Source organism: Macaca nemestrina, chromosome 3 (assembly GCF_043159975.1).
Source record: "Macaca nemestrina isolate mMacNem1 chromosome 3, mMacNem.hap1, whole genome shotgun sequence".
NCBI lineage: Eukaryota > Metazoa > Chordata > Mammalia > Primates > Cercopithecidae > Macaca > Macaca nemestrina.
The window spans coordinates 128,400,335-128,414,174 of NC_092127.1; the positions used below are offsets into that span (position 1 = coordinate 128,400,335).

At 37.0% G+C, this 13,840-nt stretch overlaps 1 protein-coding gene across 7 annotated transcripts in view; it reads right to left on the reverse strand.

The window, feature by feature from the left end:
• Positions 1-13,840, reverse strand: part of LOC105463593 (EPH receptor A5) — a 349,905-nt gene that overhangs the window by 73,958 nt on the left and 262,107 nt on the right. For 4 of the 7 annotated variants that reach the window (XM_011710795.3, XM_011710793.3, XM_011710799.3 and 1 more), the window contains one exon: positions 9,644-9,749. In XM_011710795.3, coding sequence (XP_011709097.1) covers positions 9,644-9,749 — 106 coding nt within the window. The remainder of the gene's footprint in view (positions 1-9,643; positions 9,750-13,840) is intronic. The other 3 variants (XM_011710796.3, XM_011710794.3, XM_011710798.3) reach the window with 1 other exon arrangement.

The following is a 13,840-nucleotide window of genomic DNA, read 5'->3' on the forward strand; positions in this document are numbered from 1 at the left end:
AATTTTTAAGAAACAGCAAGAAGATAATTTTATCAGCTATAAATTAGATATAGATCTAGTATTGAGACATGGTGGTGTGAGATAGTACTTGCAAAACTTTAGAACATTGCCTAGTAGTAAATGCTATGTAATTAATGTTAGATAATGTTATACTTTTCATTACTATTACCATGTTACTTCCATTAGGCAAAGAGGCTTCTCTGCAGGTTTTAGAGCATACCCTTCATGAATATACTTTTCACAAAGTACTCATTCAAGAAACTATGATGCTTTGATATCAGATGTAGTCAGAGCTCATTCATGTGTCTAAATTAAGTAGCTGCATTCAAAACTCTGGCATAAATATTTTATTTGGCTCCAAATGAGCTTGAAGAAAATTTTCTAAGTTCAAAGGATTTTACCCTCTAGCCATTGCTTTGACTAACATAAGAACCGTGCCAGGCATGTAGCAAGAACTCAAATATTTCTTGAATTAATGATTCAGACTAACTGAAAAGTTACCATGAAGAGAAAAATTCCAATTCTATTGTAAACTCTTCTTCTTCTATGCCTAACTATTGTAATTCTGTTTTATAAAATTTTGTCTCCTTACCAGCCTACTAAGTAAGAGTAAGAACATTTATAGAAAGGACACTGTTTTCTTATATCACATGTCCTGGACTTACCTTTGTGTTTATGTGCAATAAGTGTCCAAAAGTGTTTGTAATGGATAATTGTGAAGATGTCATTTACAACCTATCTTACTTCAAGGGACTTAAAAGTAAGTACAAAAGGCTAAATTTTAATATTATTTTCTTGAAACAATAAAACCTACTGTTTTATATAAATTTACTTGTTTCTCTAATTTCTAGCACGGTCTGATGACTGTAATTATGATAGCCTCTATTATAGTATTGGCTGATGTCTAAAGAATTTTTGCTTCAGAAAACTGTGACATTTCAAATGGATTGAGTTTCAACTGTTGAATAGAACACAAAGAGAAACAGTATTGAGTAGTTTTATGTCTAGGTACAAGATTTGAACATGACCATGACAATCAAATGGAAGATTGTTTGGCCAGAAAATATAACTCTTAACAGGCATTCAGCCATTTCCTTAATTAAATTTATCATCTAAGGAACATCATAGCATTAAACTCACATATGAATAGTCTTAAAATTGATGGCAGTGGCGGCCTGTCTGGAGTGACCACTGCAAAGGCAACAACTGCAGAGGGGGAGGTGAGGCCGAGGTTACGCGCTCTGTGGAGCCAACAGAAGATGGGAATTGATGGAAGCCCACCCGCTTCCAAATTGACAGGGCAGGAGCCCTGCTCTTCTAGGCACAGCTGCAGCCACCCAACTGCGGCTATAGATCTTGGCATCCCTGTGCTTTCGGGAATCCCAAAAGACTCCCTGACCCTGCAGGCTCAGACATGCCTGCTCCTGCTGCCTGGCCTCTCCTTGCTACTGGGGCCAGCTCTGATTTCAAAGCAAAGTTGAGGATAAGCCTGGGCACTGTTAAAACCTTGCCAGTGTGTGTGCATTCGGGGCAGTGCTAACACACAAACCCCCTGCTACCTAGGTATTGATTAGGGTTCAAGTTCCCTTTGCTCTACAGAACTTAAGGCTAATTAAGGGGAATATTGTAAAGTTTTCAGATGACCTCACAGTTACGTAGAAGCTTTCCAGAATTTAACTCAAGTATTTGAACTCACCTGGAAGGACGTTATGTTACTTTTGAGTCAGACTCTGACTACCACTGAAAAGCAGGTCACCCTGCAAGCAGTACAGAAGTTTTGGGATGAGCTTTGTATCTCATATAGTTCCAGGGAAGGGGATGAGCCTTATCCCATTGGAAGAACAGAAATACCACTGGAGGACCCTAAATGTGACTGCAATGATTAAATGGAAGAATGAAAGAGGAAGAATTATCATGTGTGTATCCTGGAGGGATTATGAAGGACTAGGACTAAGCCTCTCAGTTAGTCCAAGCTATTCCTGATAGAACAGGGATTAGATGAAAATCCCACGGCCTTCCTGGAAAGGCTAAGAGGGTCCTTGGTAAAGCACACATCTCTAACTCCTGATTCAGTTGAGGGACAACTGACCCTGAAGGATAAGTTCATATTCAAGCATCCCCTGGCATCAAGAGGAAGCTTCAGAAACAGGCCGTGGGACCAGATAGTACTTTAGAGAACCTCCTAAAAGTGGCCACTTCAGTCTTTTACAATAGGAATCAGGAGGAGGCCCAAGAGAGGGAAAAGAGACACAAGAAAAAGGCAGAGGCTCTAATAGCTGCCTTGCAGGCTCACAAATCCCAAAATCCCTTGGATGGACCTGTTAACTGCTACAAATGTGGCAAGCCATTGGCACTTTAGGAAGGACTGTCTGGACAGCAGGAGAAGGCCACTTTGGCCCTGTCCAATTTGCAGTGGGGACCACTGAAGAACAGACTGTCCTTGGAGACAGGTCACTAGGTCCAGCCCAAATGGTCCAGCAGAACTGATGGGCCCTGGGTCACTTCTCCCTGGCTCTGGTGGTTCAGAAGTCAAATGGAGAAAAGTAGACTTCCTCCCGGACACTGGAGCAGGTCTTTCAGTTCTCTCCAATACAACTCCCCTCTCCTGTCTTAGCAAGATCGTGGAGTGGGGAGGGCATCTCAGGAACACATTTAACCCAAGATTTTTCCCAAACCCTTAGTTGTAGAGACCTCTTGCTTACTGTTCTCACCTTTGTTCTGTTCCTCACCTAAAATATTTTTGTCAAAGACTCCTTAATCCTGAACTCCCAAGGGATTATCTACCCCCCTAAAGAGTTATTTCTCCTTTAAAGTTTAACTGCCTCCATACAAGGTTTAATTTTTTTGACCAAGATGAAACAGCTCTAGTCACAACATTATTTTTCAAAATAGTCTACTCTTAGATTGTTTTTTCCTTTTAGCTCCTCTTTGTATAATAATCACACTTGATCTAAGCACACTTAATCTCCTTGTAAAATGTGTTTCTTCTTGTCTAGAGGCCATCAAACTCCAAGTGGTCATGCAACGGGAGCCTCAGATGATGGCTCCTTTCTTCCCGGGCACCCTTAGATAGGCCTCTGAGAGAGATCTGACTGCTGTTTTCCCCCAAACAATGCCCCCTATCAGTTTGAAACAGTTAAGAGTAGTCACTGTCCCTATCCTAATGGCAGTTAGAAGTACCTCTTCACAGGGGGAATTGATGGCAGTGGTGACCCATCTGGAGCAGCAGCTGCAAAGAAGCTGGTTGTAATTGGGGAGGCATGGCTTGGGTTGTGTGCTCCGTGAAATGAGTAGGAGACAGGAAAAAAGGTAGAAGCCTCACCGACCCCCTTCCAAGTTGGCAGGGGAGGAGCCCCGCCCTCCTACATGAAGCTGCTCCTACAGACACCCAGCCACAGCTGAGGACCCAAGCATTCTTGCGCTCTCAGGGGCCTGAGAAGGCTCCTGCCCCTGCAGGCTCAGAAGTCTCTGCTCCCACTGCCTGGCCTCTCCCCACTCCTGGTGCCCACTCTGATTTTGGAGCAAAGTTGAGGATGAGCCTGGGTGCTGTTGTGACCCAGGCATATGTGTACAAACTTGGGGTGGCACTGACACAACAGTCCCCTGCCACCTTGGCCCCTCTGAACTTTGGGCACCAATGAGCACAGGGGAGAGCCTGAGGGAAATCTGAGATTGGCTCAGCATGGGCCTGCAGGAACCCCTCAGCATGAACAGCCTGGGTGCTGTGGACAGCATGTTGATGGTGGCAGGAAGCAGACAGGATTCTGGACAGAAGGCAAGGGCTCCCACCTTCAAGTCAGGGATGGCTTGAAGTCTGGGGGATAAGCTATCACTTCTTTGGTCCGGAGTGAGAAGTTATGGTGCTTTCTCCAGCCTGCCTATGGCTGCTCATAGTCCAATCAACACACACTTTCTTCCTGCTGAAGCCCATAAAAACCCTGGACTCAGCCAGACTGGAGAGACAACAGGATTCCCTGTGTACAGATAGGAGCTACCCACTGTGGGTCTGTTCTCCACTAGGGGCTCCAGACTTGGAAAAACATGCCTGAAGATAGGAGCTACGCACTCTGTGTCTCCTCTCCACTGTGAGCTGCACTCATTGGGATGATCTACCTGCAGAAAGGGGCTACCCACTTTGGGTCTCCTTAGGCTGTACTGGTTACTCAATAAAGCACCTCTTCACCTTGCTCATTCTACAGTTGTCCATGTACCTCATTCTTCCTGAACATGAGATGAGAATTTACGACCCACTGAGTGGTGAGAGTGGAAGAGCTGTAATACAAGCAGGGCTAAAACACATCCCTCCTCTACACTCACCATATTGCTAGTGAGAGAAGAAAAGAGCGGCAACCCTTTGGGGAGCCCAGACCTAGGGTTGCTCCGAGTCAGGAATTTGACACCCTCTTTGGGGCTTTGCAGTTTCTGGTCTCTCCAAGTTTCCAGGCACCACCACATTCCCCTCAACCAGACATGATGCCCACAGTGAAAGCTACTTGTGATGCATCTGATTCATCTGCAGGCTTGCACTGATCAAGTACTTGTGCTGGTACCAGGAGCAATCCACCCCTCCACAGCAGTCAGCATGCCTGGCTGTGCTCAGTGGCCAGACCCTGTGCTCGCTCACTCATGCACCCCTCACTGCTCCATGCCTGGCGTGCCCTTTGCAATTGTGGGATTTGGGCTGGTAACACGAGAAGAGTGCAGCCTGCCAAGGCGAGTGGGCAGAAGGAGTCTAAGAGGCCTGAGCAAAACTCAGGCAAAGGTTCCCCTGGCCACAGAGGCTTCTGGCTGGAAAAGCAACACCCTAAAAATCCTGTGACAAAATCATATATAAGGCCAAGCAGCATAACAGAATTCTTCTTCCTCTTCAGGAGACATTTTTGGCTTTTTTGTTTCCTGCTTCTAAAGTTAGCAAAAAGCTTTAAGTGTTTGGCTTACATGCAAGAACATGTGCAAACAAGGGTGGAAGAGTACATGTGTGCAATGTCTAAGTTTTTACTTCTAATTGTGTATGTGGACTTAATTTAAAATAAAAAGTGAAGCTCTGCATGCTTGAAATTTAATTAAATTCAGGATCACATAATAAGTGATCAGAAACATAGTATTAAAAAATGTTCTTTAATTCCATAACGAAGGTTGTATTTAGAAAGATTCAAAAAAGAATTGCTTCTGTAAACTAAAAGATGTTTTCCTTTGTATGTCTATACCCCTAAATCTTGTTACTTTAAGCTTTTCATCACCCTCTGAACTATTCAGAAGTTAATTTTCAGAATTTAGACTGTTTGAAATAAGGACATAGATAAATAAAAAAGTCAACTTTATAACACTAATCATATTTAAAGGATTAAAAAGAGGAAAAAATAAAGTGAAAAACTTTCTTAAACATTTAACTGGAAAACAGTGAAAATATTCATTGATGAAAGACTGGTTAATTAAACATTTAAAAATCTGTAAAATAGTAAATATAAGAGATAAACTCCGCAAAATTGGGACAAAAGAAAGTTATCAATGCCCAATGTCATTAGTGATAAAAGAGAAAGATTAAAGAGCAATTTCAATATGCTGTGCATATAAAGAGGCTTAATTCATTTCCATCCTAAGATGATTAGCTCATAGTTTGTGGAAGGCATGTATATTGTTTTATAATCCTGTAAAAAACATTTAAAGGTTAATGGGAAACAGTGGAGAGAGTCTGAACCCTGCAGAAAATACCCCATAGATTACTTAACATATTTAAAAAGGAAGATCACACACATTCTAAAATTGTCAAGAATTCTAATATGTTATACTTCTATGCCATTTTGTTAAATAGGATTTTTCCTTCAAGATGGATACTTTACATTATTTTAAATTTTGTCTGGGTAGGAATATTACAAAATATTTCTGCATAATCAACTTAAGCCTGAAAATATTAAAAAGTCTCTATATTTGATTTATTTTTCATCCTTGAGTGTATTTTAGAATTTTAAAAGTTAACCTTTTTTCTTTGAAAGAGATTAGTGTCATAATACCTAGTGTGTCATCATTTGCACGTTTTTTTTTTTGTCTAAGTAAAAACACAAATTTTTAGTGAATATGGATCTTCAAGATATATTTCCTCTTGGGCCCAAATCATAAAATAAATTGCCAATGAATATTACATGTAAGCAATATTAATATTTTGCAATATATCAAAATAAATGAACTTATTTAACCAATGATGAGTCCAATTATTTTTAGTTAAATGATGTTATCTAGGAGCAAATATCTGGGTTATCATATCATATTCCAGATATTAGATAGTAATAAGGGTAAGCTCAAAGTGAGATGGTAGTCTAAATGTTGTGTGTGTGTGTGTGTGTGTGTGTGTGTGTGTGTCTGTGAGAGTGAGAGAGAGAATCATTCATATTTTGGCACAGAGAGAAGGGAGAAACGTATCTAATCCTATATCTTTACATCTTTCCTAGCTCAAGCTTTTTAAAATAATTTGCTATTATTCAAATATAGTTTCCCAAATTTATGTTAGGTTTTGGCCACATTTCTTCATTTAATTTTCCAGTTATTTAACAAATCTTTACTGGGTTAATTCAGGACAATCTAGGTACTGCAGGGTGAGTTAGATTTAATTGGTCCAAACAAAAATTACAAAGTTCATTGTCTTAAGTGAGATAGAAAAAGTCTTTCAAGAATCATATCATTTAGCTTTTGAATAGTTATACTTATATAATAAAATATAAAATAGTTTGTCCATGAAGAGTACAATACAATGGCCAAGGACGTTTCTATCATATGACAAATGCTCCCTGATAGCCAAGAAAATACATCCAAGAAAATAAAGTAATTAAAATTTCATGCAGAAAATTGGCTTCTAAAAAACTATAAGCCTCAGATTTGTTTTTGGCGAAATGTGCTGTCTTTTCAACTGCAAATTCCTAGTGTCAGCATCTTAAACTGTGTTGCAAAATTAAATTGGATTAGAAGAGAATTTTAATATGAATGAACAATGTACTAATTGCTTAGATGTTGCTGTTTTTAAAAGTAATTACACTTTCATTAGACAAAATGTTCAAAAATGTTTTACCAAGCCTTGGATTTGGCAGAAAATTAAGCTATGTGTTTTGGGCATAGACCTGATTCTAGTACAAATGAGACATTATACTAAAATTTCATTTTTCTTGAACAGCAATTTCAGGTATATATAGAATTTGTGTGTGTGTGTGCGTGTGTGTGTGTGTGTGTGTGTGTGTGTGTGTGAGATAGAGAGAGAGAGAGGGTTAGGCTTTGTGTCTCCACCCAGATTTTATCTTGCATTGTAATCCGCATAATCCCCACATATCAAGGGAGAGACCAGGTGGAGGTAATCGGATTATGCGGGCAGTTTTCCAAACGCTGTTCTCATGAGAGTAAATTTGTTCTCAGGAGATCTAATGGTTTCATGAGGGGCTCCGCCCCCTTGGCTCTTCCCCCCTTCAGCACTTCTCCTTCCTGTCGCCTTGTGAACAGGTGTCTTCCTCCATGATTGTGAGTTTCCTGAGATCACCCCCTGCCATATGGAACTGTGAATCAATTAAACATCTTTTCTTTATAAACTACCCAGTCTTGAACAGTTCTCCATAGCAGTGTGAGAACCAATACAGAGTGTATGGGTGACTTTGTATGAATGTGTGCGTGTATGCACTACAATGATACTACCCTTCAGTTACCAAATAGTAAGTAGATTGAAAGTTCTTTCAAATATTTTGTTGTCTAATGCTAAAAATACCACATAAGGGTGAGCAAGAATCCGTAGCAAACTGTCACCTGTAAATTCACTGTGCGAAGTCTACAACAACATATTTCTGATAATTGATGTGTATCCTTTAATAAACTCTCAAAAACACAGATTTATTGGATTCTAGACCTTGGTTCTTTTTTCCATTTTTATTCATTTCTCCTAAGTGTGCACACAACAAATACAGAATCTTCTTATAACCTCCACGTCCATAAATATAACTAATGTTTATTGAACTTATTAGAAAGGAAACCACTAACTCTTATCTCAGTCTGAAATAAAGAAATGGCATTACAAACCAGCTCTGCAAAGGCATCATCTATAATTTGGGGTGGAAAAGACACATTGTCACGTGGTAGCTTTCTTAGTAGTTACAATTCATGCAACTTCATTATACTATTGTGTCAAAATCTGACAAGTCTAGTGAAATCAGCTTATCTTCCAGAAAGCAGGGATACAGGTTGTGCATTCTCCCCAGGTGACTTCAGAGAGATGAAATCAGTGGGGCACTAGATAGCCATCCCCCTGCCTGGGATGGGCTTGATTGTCCTCAACAGAACACAAACTATCCCCTAGCTAGAAATTCTAGAAATACATAAATGCCAATCTAACATTAAAAGTAAGCAATGAATTACTGCATATATTTTTAAGAAAACTTCAAACAAATAAATAAGAACCAGAAGTAATAGGATTTTCAGATACAATGAGGGAATGTTCAAAAGATTTTGTGATATTTTATAAAAATAAACTGTTACTTCTGTAATTTAAGGATGTAGTCATAAATCTTTTCAGAACACAATATGCAGTACTTTGAAAAGTGCCCAATTCTGTATATTTATGAGTTGAATAGGTGCTGAAGAGTCAACAGTAAATGAGTAGAACAGTAACAAAATCAATATGAACATTGATTTCCTGGCTTTTTGGGGGGACCTTATGGTACATTTTCACTTTTTTTCTGAGAAATAAATATTTCCATGAAGACTTTCATTAAGTTTTCTATAATGGTCTAACACCAAAATATATTTTCAAATGGACAGCTCCCATTACTACATATCCCTTCTAATAATGGCCTGGATTTAAAAAATATGTGAAACTATGTTTATTGTAGGAAAATAGCATACTCGTGTTTTATTTACTTCACTTTGTTTTATTCTACTTTATTTTATTTTATTTTTTATTGTTGATTATGCTCAGCTCAATATCAGAAAACACCTAGAACAGCTCTTCTTAAGACTCAACCTCTTTTTTGTATAAAATGAAAAAATGTAGATGCATAATATATTATATATTCATGTATCTATTTCAATAATATTTAATACAATTCACTTCAAATCAGTATACACCATAATTGAAATATTCAGGTTGAAATCACTTAGAAGCTGAAAATAAAAGCAGTCAGTGAAAATGTTTGGTCATTTTCTAAGGAGCTTGTTTGCCATAATATCTGCTTTGGATACACCACCCTGTTAGGATAGAATACTGGCTAAATAGAATCATGTCTTATTCCTCAAAAATATACTTGGCACAGAGATAACTTTTCCCAAACACTAATTAATATTGAAGCAGACAACCATATACACTTTTGAGGGACAAAAAATTTCAGATTAAGAAACCTGTGTCATATAAAGAGATATAGCTATATGAACCGAATAAACAATAACACATCAACGCAGCTCTTATGAAGAGAGCATACCTAAAAAGAGAAATTGTGGGCTTAAAAATCATCAGTAATAGGAACAAGATAAGGCTTAGGAATTGCATCATGTATTGAGATTATCTGCTGATATATTGCTTGCCTGATTTGTTTTTGGATGTGCTTAACAGCCAAATGGTCAGATCAAGGTGAGGAAGAGATCAGCTGCAAAACTTCAGAATCACAGCTTCCTCTCTTACCTTCCACTGAGGAGGAAGCCGATAACCACTGCCAACAAAATGACTCCCACTGTCACAGACACAGCAATTATAGGAATCTGGCTTTGATCGCTGGATGCTGCAACTGCTGATAGGAGATACAGAAAATGGAGCTTGTGGTTAAAGTGATCACATGCATTCAAAATAAAAGCTGCTTAATAGACAGTAATCAATTCATGATTTAAGCAATTTACCCACACTTGGCTGAGATTTCCCCTAATATCGTTTCTTAAAAGTGTGTAATTGAAAAGTCATCTTTAATAGAAAATATTTACTTTCCAAATAGAGATTTGAGAGCATCACTAAGTCACTGATTATTTCCTTGTCATCATAAAAAATGAATGCATGTTGTTTGCATAGTATTCATCTAGGGGCCTTAGGTCTGCGAATTAAAATGGAACTTCTTTATTGACTTCAAACACCTTAATCTAAATAGGAGGTGCCAGGTATATAAGATTTGATATTTTTAGAGTTTGTATTCTGCTGTTCTCTAGAAAAAAAATCTGATGAACCCAGGTAGGACTTTTTTCCTCATAGACATTGGAGACATTGAAGACAAAAATAATGTGACTATGACCTCATTGAAGTAAAATATAATATCAGTATTCTGAATATTACTACAAAAACACAATGTAAAGCACAATATAACCAGTAAGTATATTTCATAAGTAAATTCACTTTTTGAAAAATATCAAGGCAAACATTTAGAGGTGTAGAAATCTATCTTAAAATTGGATATATTTACATCACCTACTTTTTATATACATAGATTTAGATGAAATGTTTTATATTTTAGTATAAAATTCCCTTCATAAGAGGAATATGAACATGATTAAGCAGTTGTACTTAAATAAGCAAATAAATTTTATTTTTGTGCTAATCTGGATTAAAACAAAACACCCATAGGGCAAAATAAATTGTACTAATGTTCTTAAGAATCCCTCCATAGAATATGTAGCATGTTTCTTGTTTAATGATATGATCAATTTGATAACTTCAAAGTAGCACTAGTTCAGCTCCATGGTAACAAATATTGTCACAGAAATTAGTAACAATCTGTGTTTTCTTTTTCACAACCCCATACCAGATCTTGGCCTACCAAGAGTTTTGGATCTGCAAACACCTCCCTTTCTATTTTAGTCACATTGTTCTTGATTCTTTCTAATCAAAACTAAGTGATTTGCTGATGACCCTCTTGCACTGATTCGCTTTCAACTATTTTAGACCAGTATTTAGATCCCATTATTATTAACAGCTGGTTTGAGTAAAACTATTATTTTCAATATAAGTCAGTGCTCTTACCTTCTCCCTTTTTGCATAATATGTACAAGAGTCTTGCCCTGTTTTCTCCTAGTCTCTGACGCTAAGGTCGGTGGCAGGAAATTTAGTTATAGGCTATAGTATAAATGAGGCAGGAAAAACCTACCCCCAGAATTGCTAATACCCTTTCCCCAAAGTCTGCTTTATTGATCTCTAAACTCAGATTATTTCTACTGCTACTTTTTTTTCTCTTTTCTCTTTCTTTTTTGGCAGAGGGCACTGTTTCTAGAGAAACTTCACTCAGAAACTCAATGTTATTTGAGTAAGCTGCAACTGCTGCTTGAATGCCTTAATTCTCTATTGTTAATTTCCTAGTAAAATCATCCCCATAATGAGCCATCTTCATATGCTCCGTGTATTAATACATTCCCACTTCCCACATTTGAGAAATGCTAAACTTTCAAAGATCTCCCTCTGGAAGACAGTTTTGCTGCTTTATAAACTATTGTGCTGCTTACAAGCCTGAGCAGATATCACCTTTAGGGAGAAGTAAATCTTTATATCTAAACTTAGTAGGATTAGTTCAATCCAAATTGCAAAATAGGTCCAGCATTTACTACATATATGCGTCAAGAAAATTACTTAAACCTTTAAAGTCCCATTTGCATAATCTCCAAATAGGGATAATTTCCTTGGATCATTATATTTCTGTTAAGATTAAAGATAATACATATAATACACTTAGCATAGAGTTTCAACTACTGACAGCCTTAAATAAATAGTAAAGTATCACTTATACTTATTATCTCCTGTTTATTTGCCATTCTTATATTTCCTATTTGTCAGCATCTTGACAGAGGCATCTGAAACCAACCATATCTAAGAACCAACATTTTAAAATTATCTCTGAAATTATTTTATTCTTCTGCCTTTGAATTCCATGGATGATGACATTTGCAACATTCAATGTGTACTTCTTTATTTAACTTATCCTCCACCATGATTAGGAGTTTGACTTAGCTGAACGTATACCTTAAACTTGAAACTCTCCTCCTCTTGGTTTCTATGGCATCAGACAAGCTGTTGTACTCTGTCCCTCTCTATGAAACACTACTTTGTCAGTTCTGATGGCTTCATATTCTCTTCCCACAGTGATGTATGAACGACTCTCCATGAATGCTCACTCCTGATCCTTCTCATTTCTTATCCTTCTCACTTCTCTCCATTTCTTTCTGTCTTTTTTTTTCACATCCTCCCTTTCTTTCTCCCTCTCTCTGATACTTCTTCCTTCATGGTATCAATTAATAACTATCAGGATGACAAATTTATATCTCCTACCCTTATTTCTCTCCAAAGAACCCTTCCATTTTTTATAACAAACTGTTTAGCCCTTTGTTTGGATTTTATTCTTACATAAAAATTAACATGTTTAAAATTGTCCTTTATACCACATCTACCCCCAAAGGCATTAACGAAAACATATATCAACAAATAAACATATCATTAATCAAACCAAAAAATCAAACTGGTTTGATCTCTTTCTGGTTTCTTTGAACTATTACTAAATCCTTCTTAACTTCTGCTTGTTCATTCATTATCAAATACTTTTGTGTTTCTTTGATGTTTCTCCCCATACATCACTTATTTTAATCCAACATTAACCTATTTGATTCAAATCTGTATAATCAAAATGGTGGAATATTGTTCATAGCATTTTAACTGTTCTCTCTGCCTTCTATGTACTCATATTAAATATCAAAAATATCATTTTTATGTTTCTCTGATCAAAACCTTTAGAAAGTCCTACTACCTTTGGAAGAAAATTGTCAAATGCTAAGTCTAGTTTTCAAAAGCCCTTCTAATCTGAGTCTAACAATTATTCCCACTCTTAATGTGCCAGTTTGGGAACTCTCACAGATATAGTTTTGGAGGAAGAGTGCACAATTACTCAGAAATAAGGGTAAAAACAGAGTAACTTCACACTGGCCACAGTATTAAATTTGAGAAGAAGTATAAAATTTTGGTAGTGTCAAATTCTTCATTTTGAGTAATTTCCACGACCAACAAAGATCTGATGCGCAGATCTTTATAGAAAAATATATTGCATTAAAATAATTACTAATGGCATTCAAAAGATTAATATGCTAAGTTGATACATTTTATGAATATAGTTTATAAGTAACATCAAATCACAAACATTAATATTCTCTGTATTTATCTAACGTCCTCTGAAATCAGATCATTTTTGTATAAAAAGCAATTAGAGACCATTTTGTGAGGAAGAATTTACAGAATATATTTTTGTTTAGGATTATTTTAGTTTAATTTATTTATATAGTTTTATTATTATTTTAAATTTGCAATATTTTCTAAGGTCCTTGATGGGTTTAAAATTTTCTTGTGTGCATGTGTGTGTGTGTAGACAGGGTCTCACTCTGTCATCCAGGCTGGAGTACAGTGGCACGATCTTGGCTCACTGCAACCTCTGCCATCAGGGTTCATGTCACCCTCCAATCTCAGCCTTCGAGTAGTTGGGACTACAAGCGTGCGCCACCATGTACAGCTAATGTTTGTATTTTGTTGTTGTTGTTGTTGTTGAGAAGGGGTTTCACCATTTAGCCCAGGCTAGTCTGAAACTTCTGAGCTCAAGCAATTCACCCACCATAAACTCAGGTTTTAACTATTCACTGTTTCACATGCAATAATTAATTTGTGAGCAATTTCTAATAAGAAATGATTCATCAAGATTTTTAAATTGTTTATTCTTTCGTTTGTCCTGAGGGCATTAATGATATCATTAATTATATTAATTCAGATGAAAATAAACAATTTACAGGTTATCATCAATGCATTCATGCTTGTTGATTTGTTTAGGAGTGAGACAAAAATATTTAGGTCAAGTAGGAGATATGGTAATCA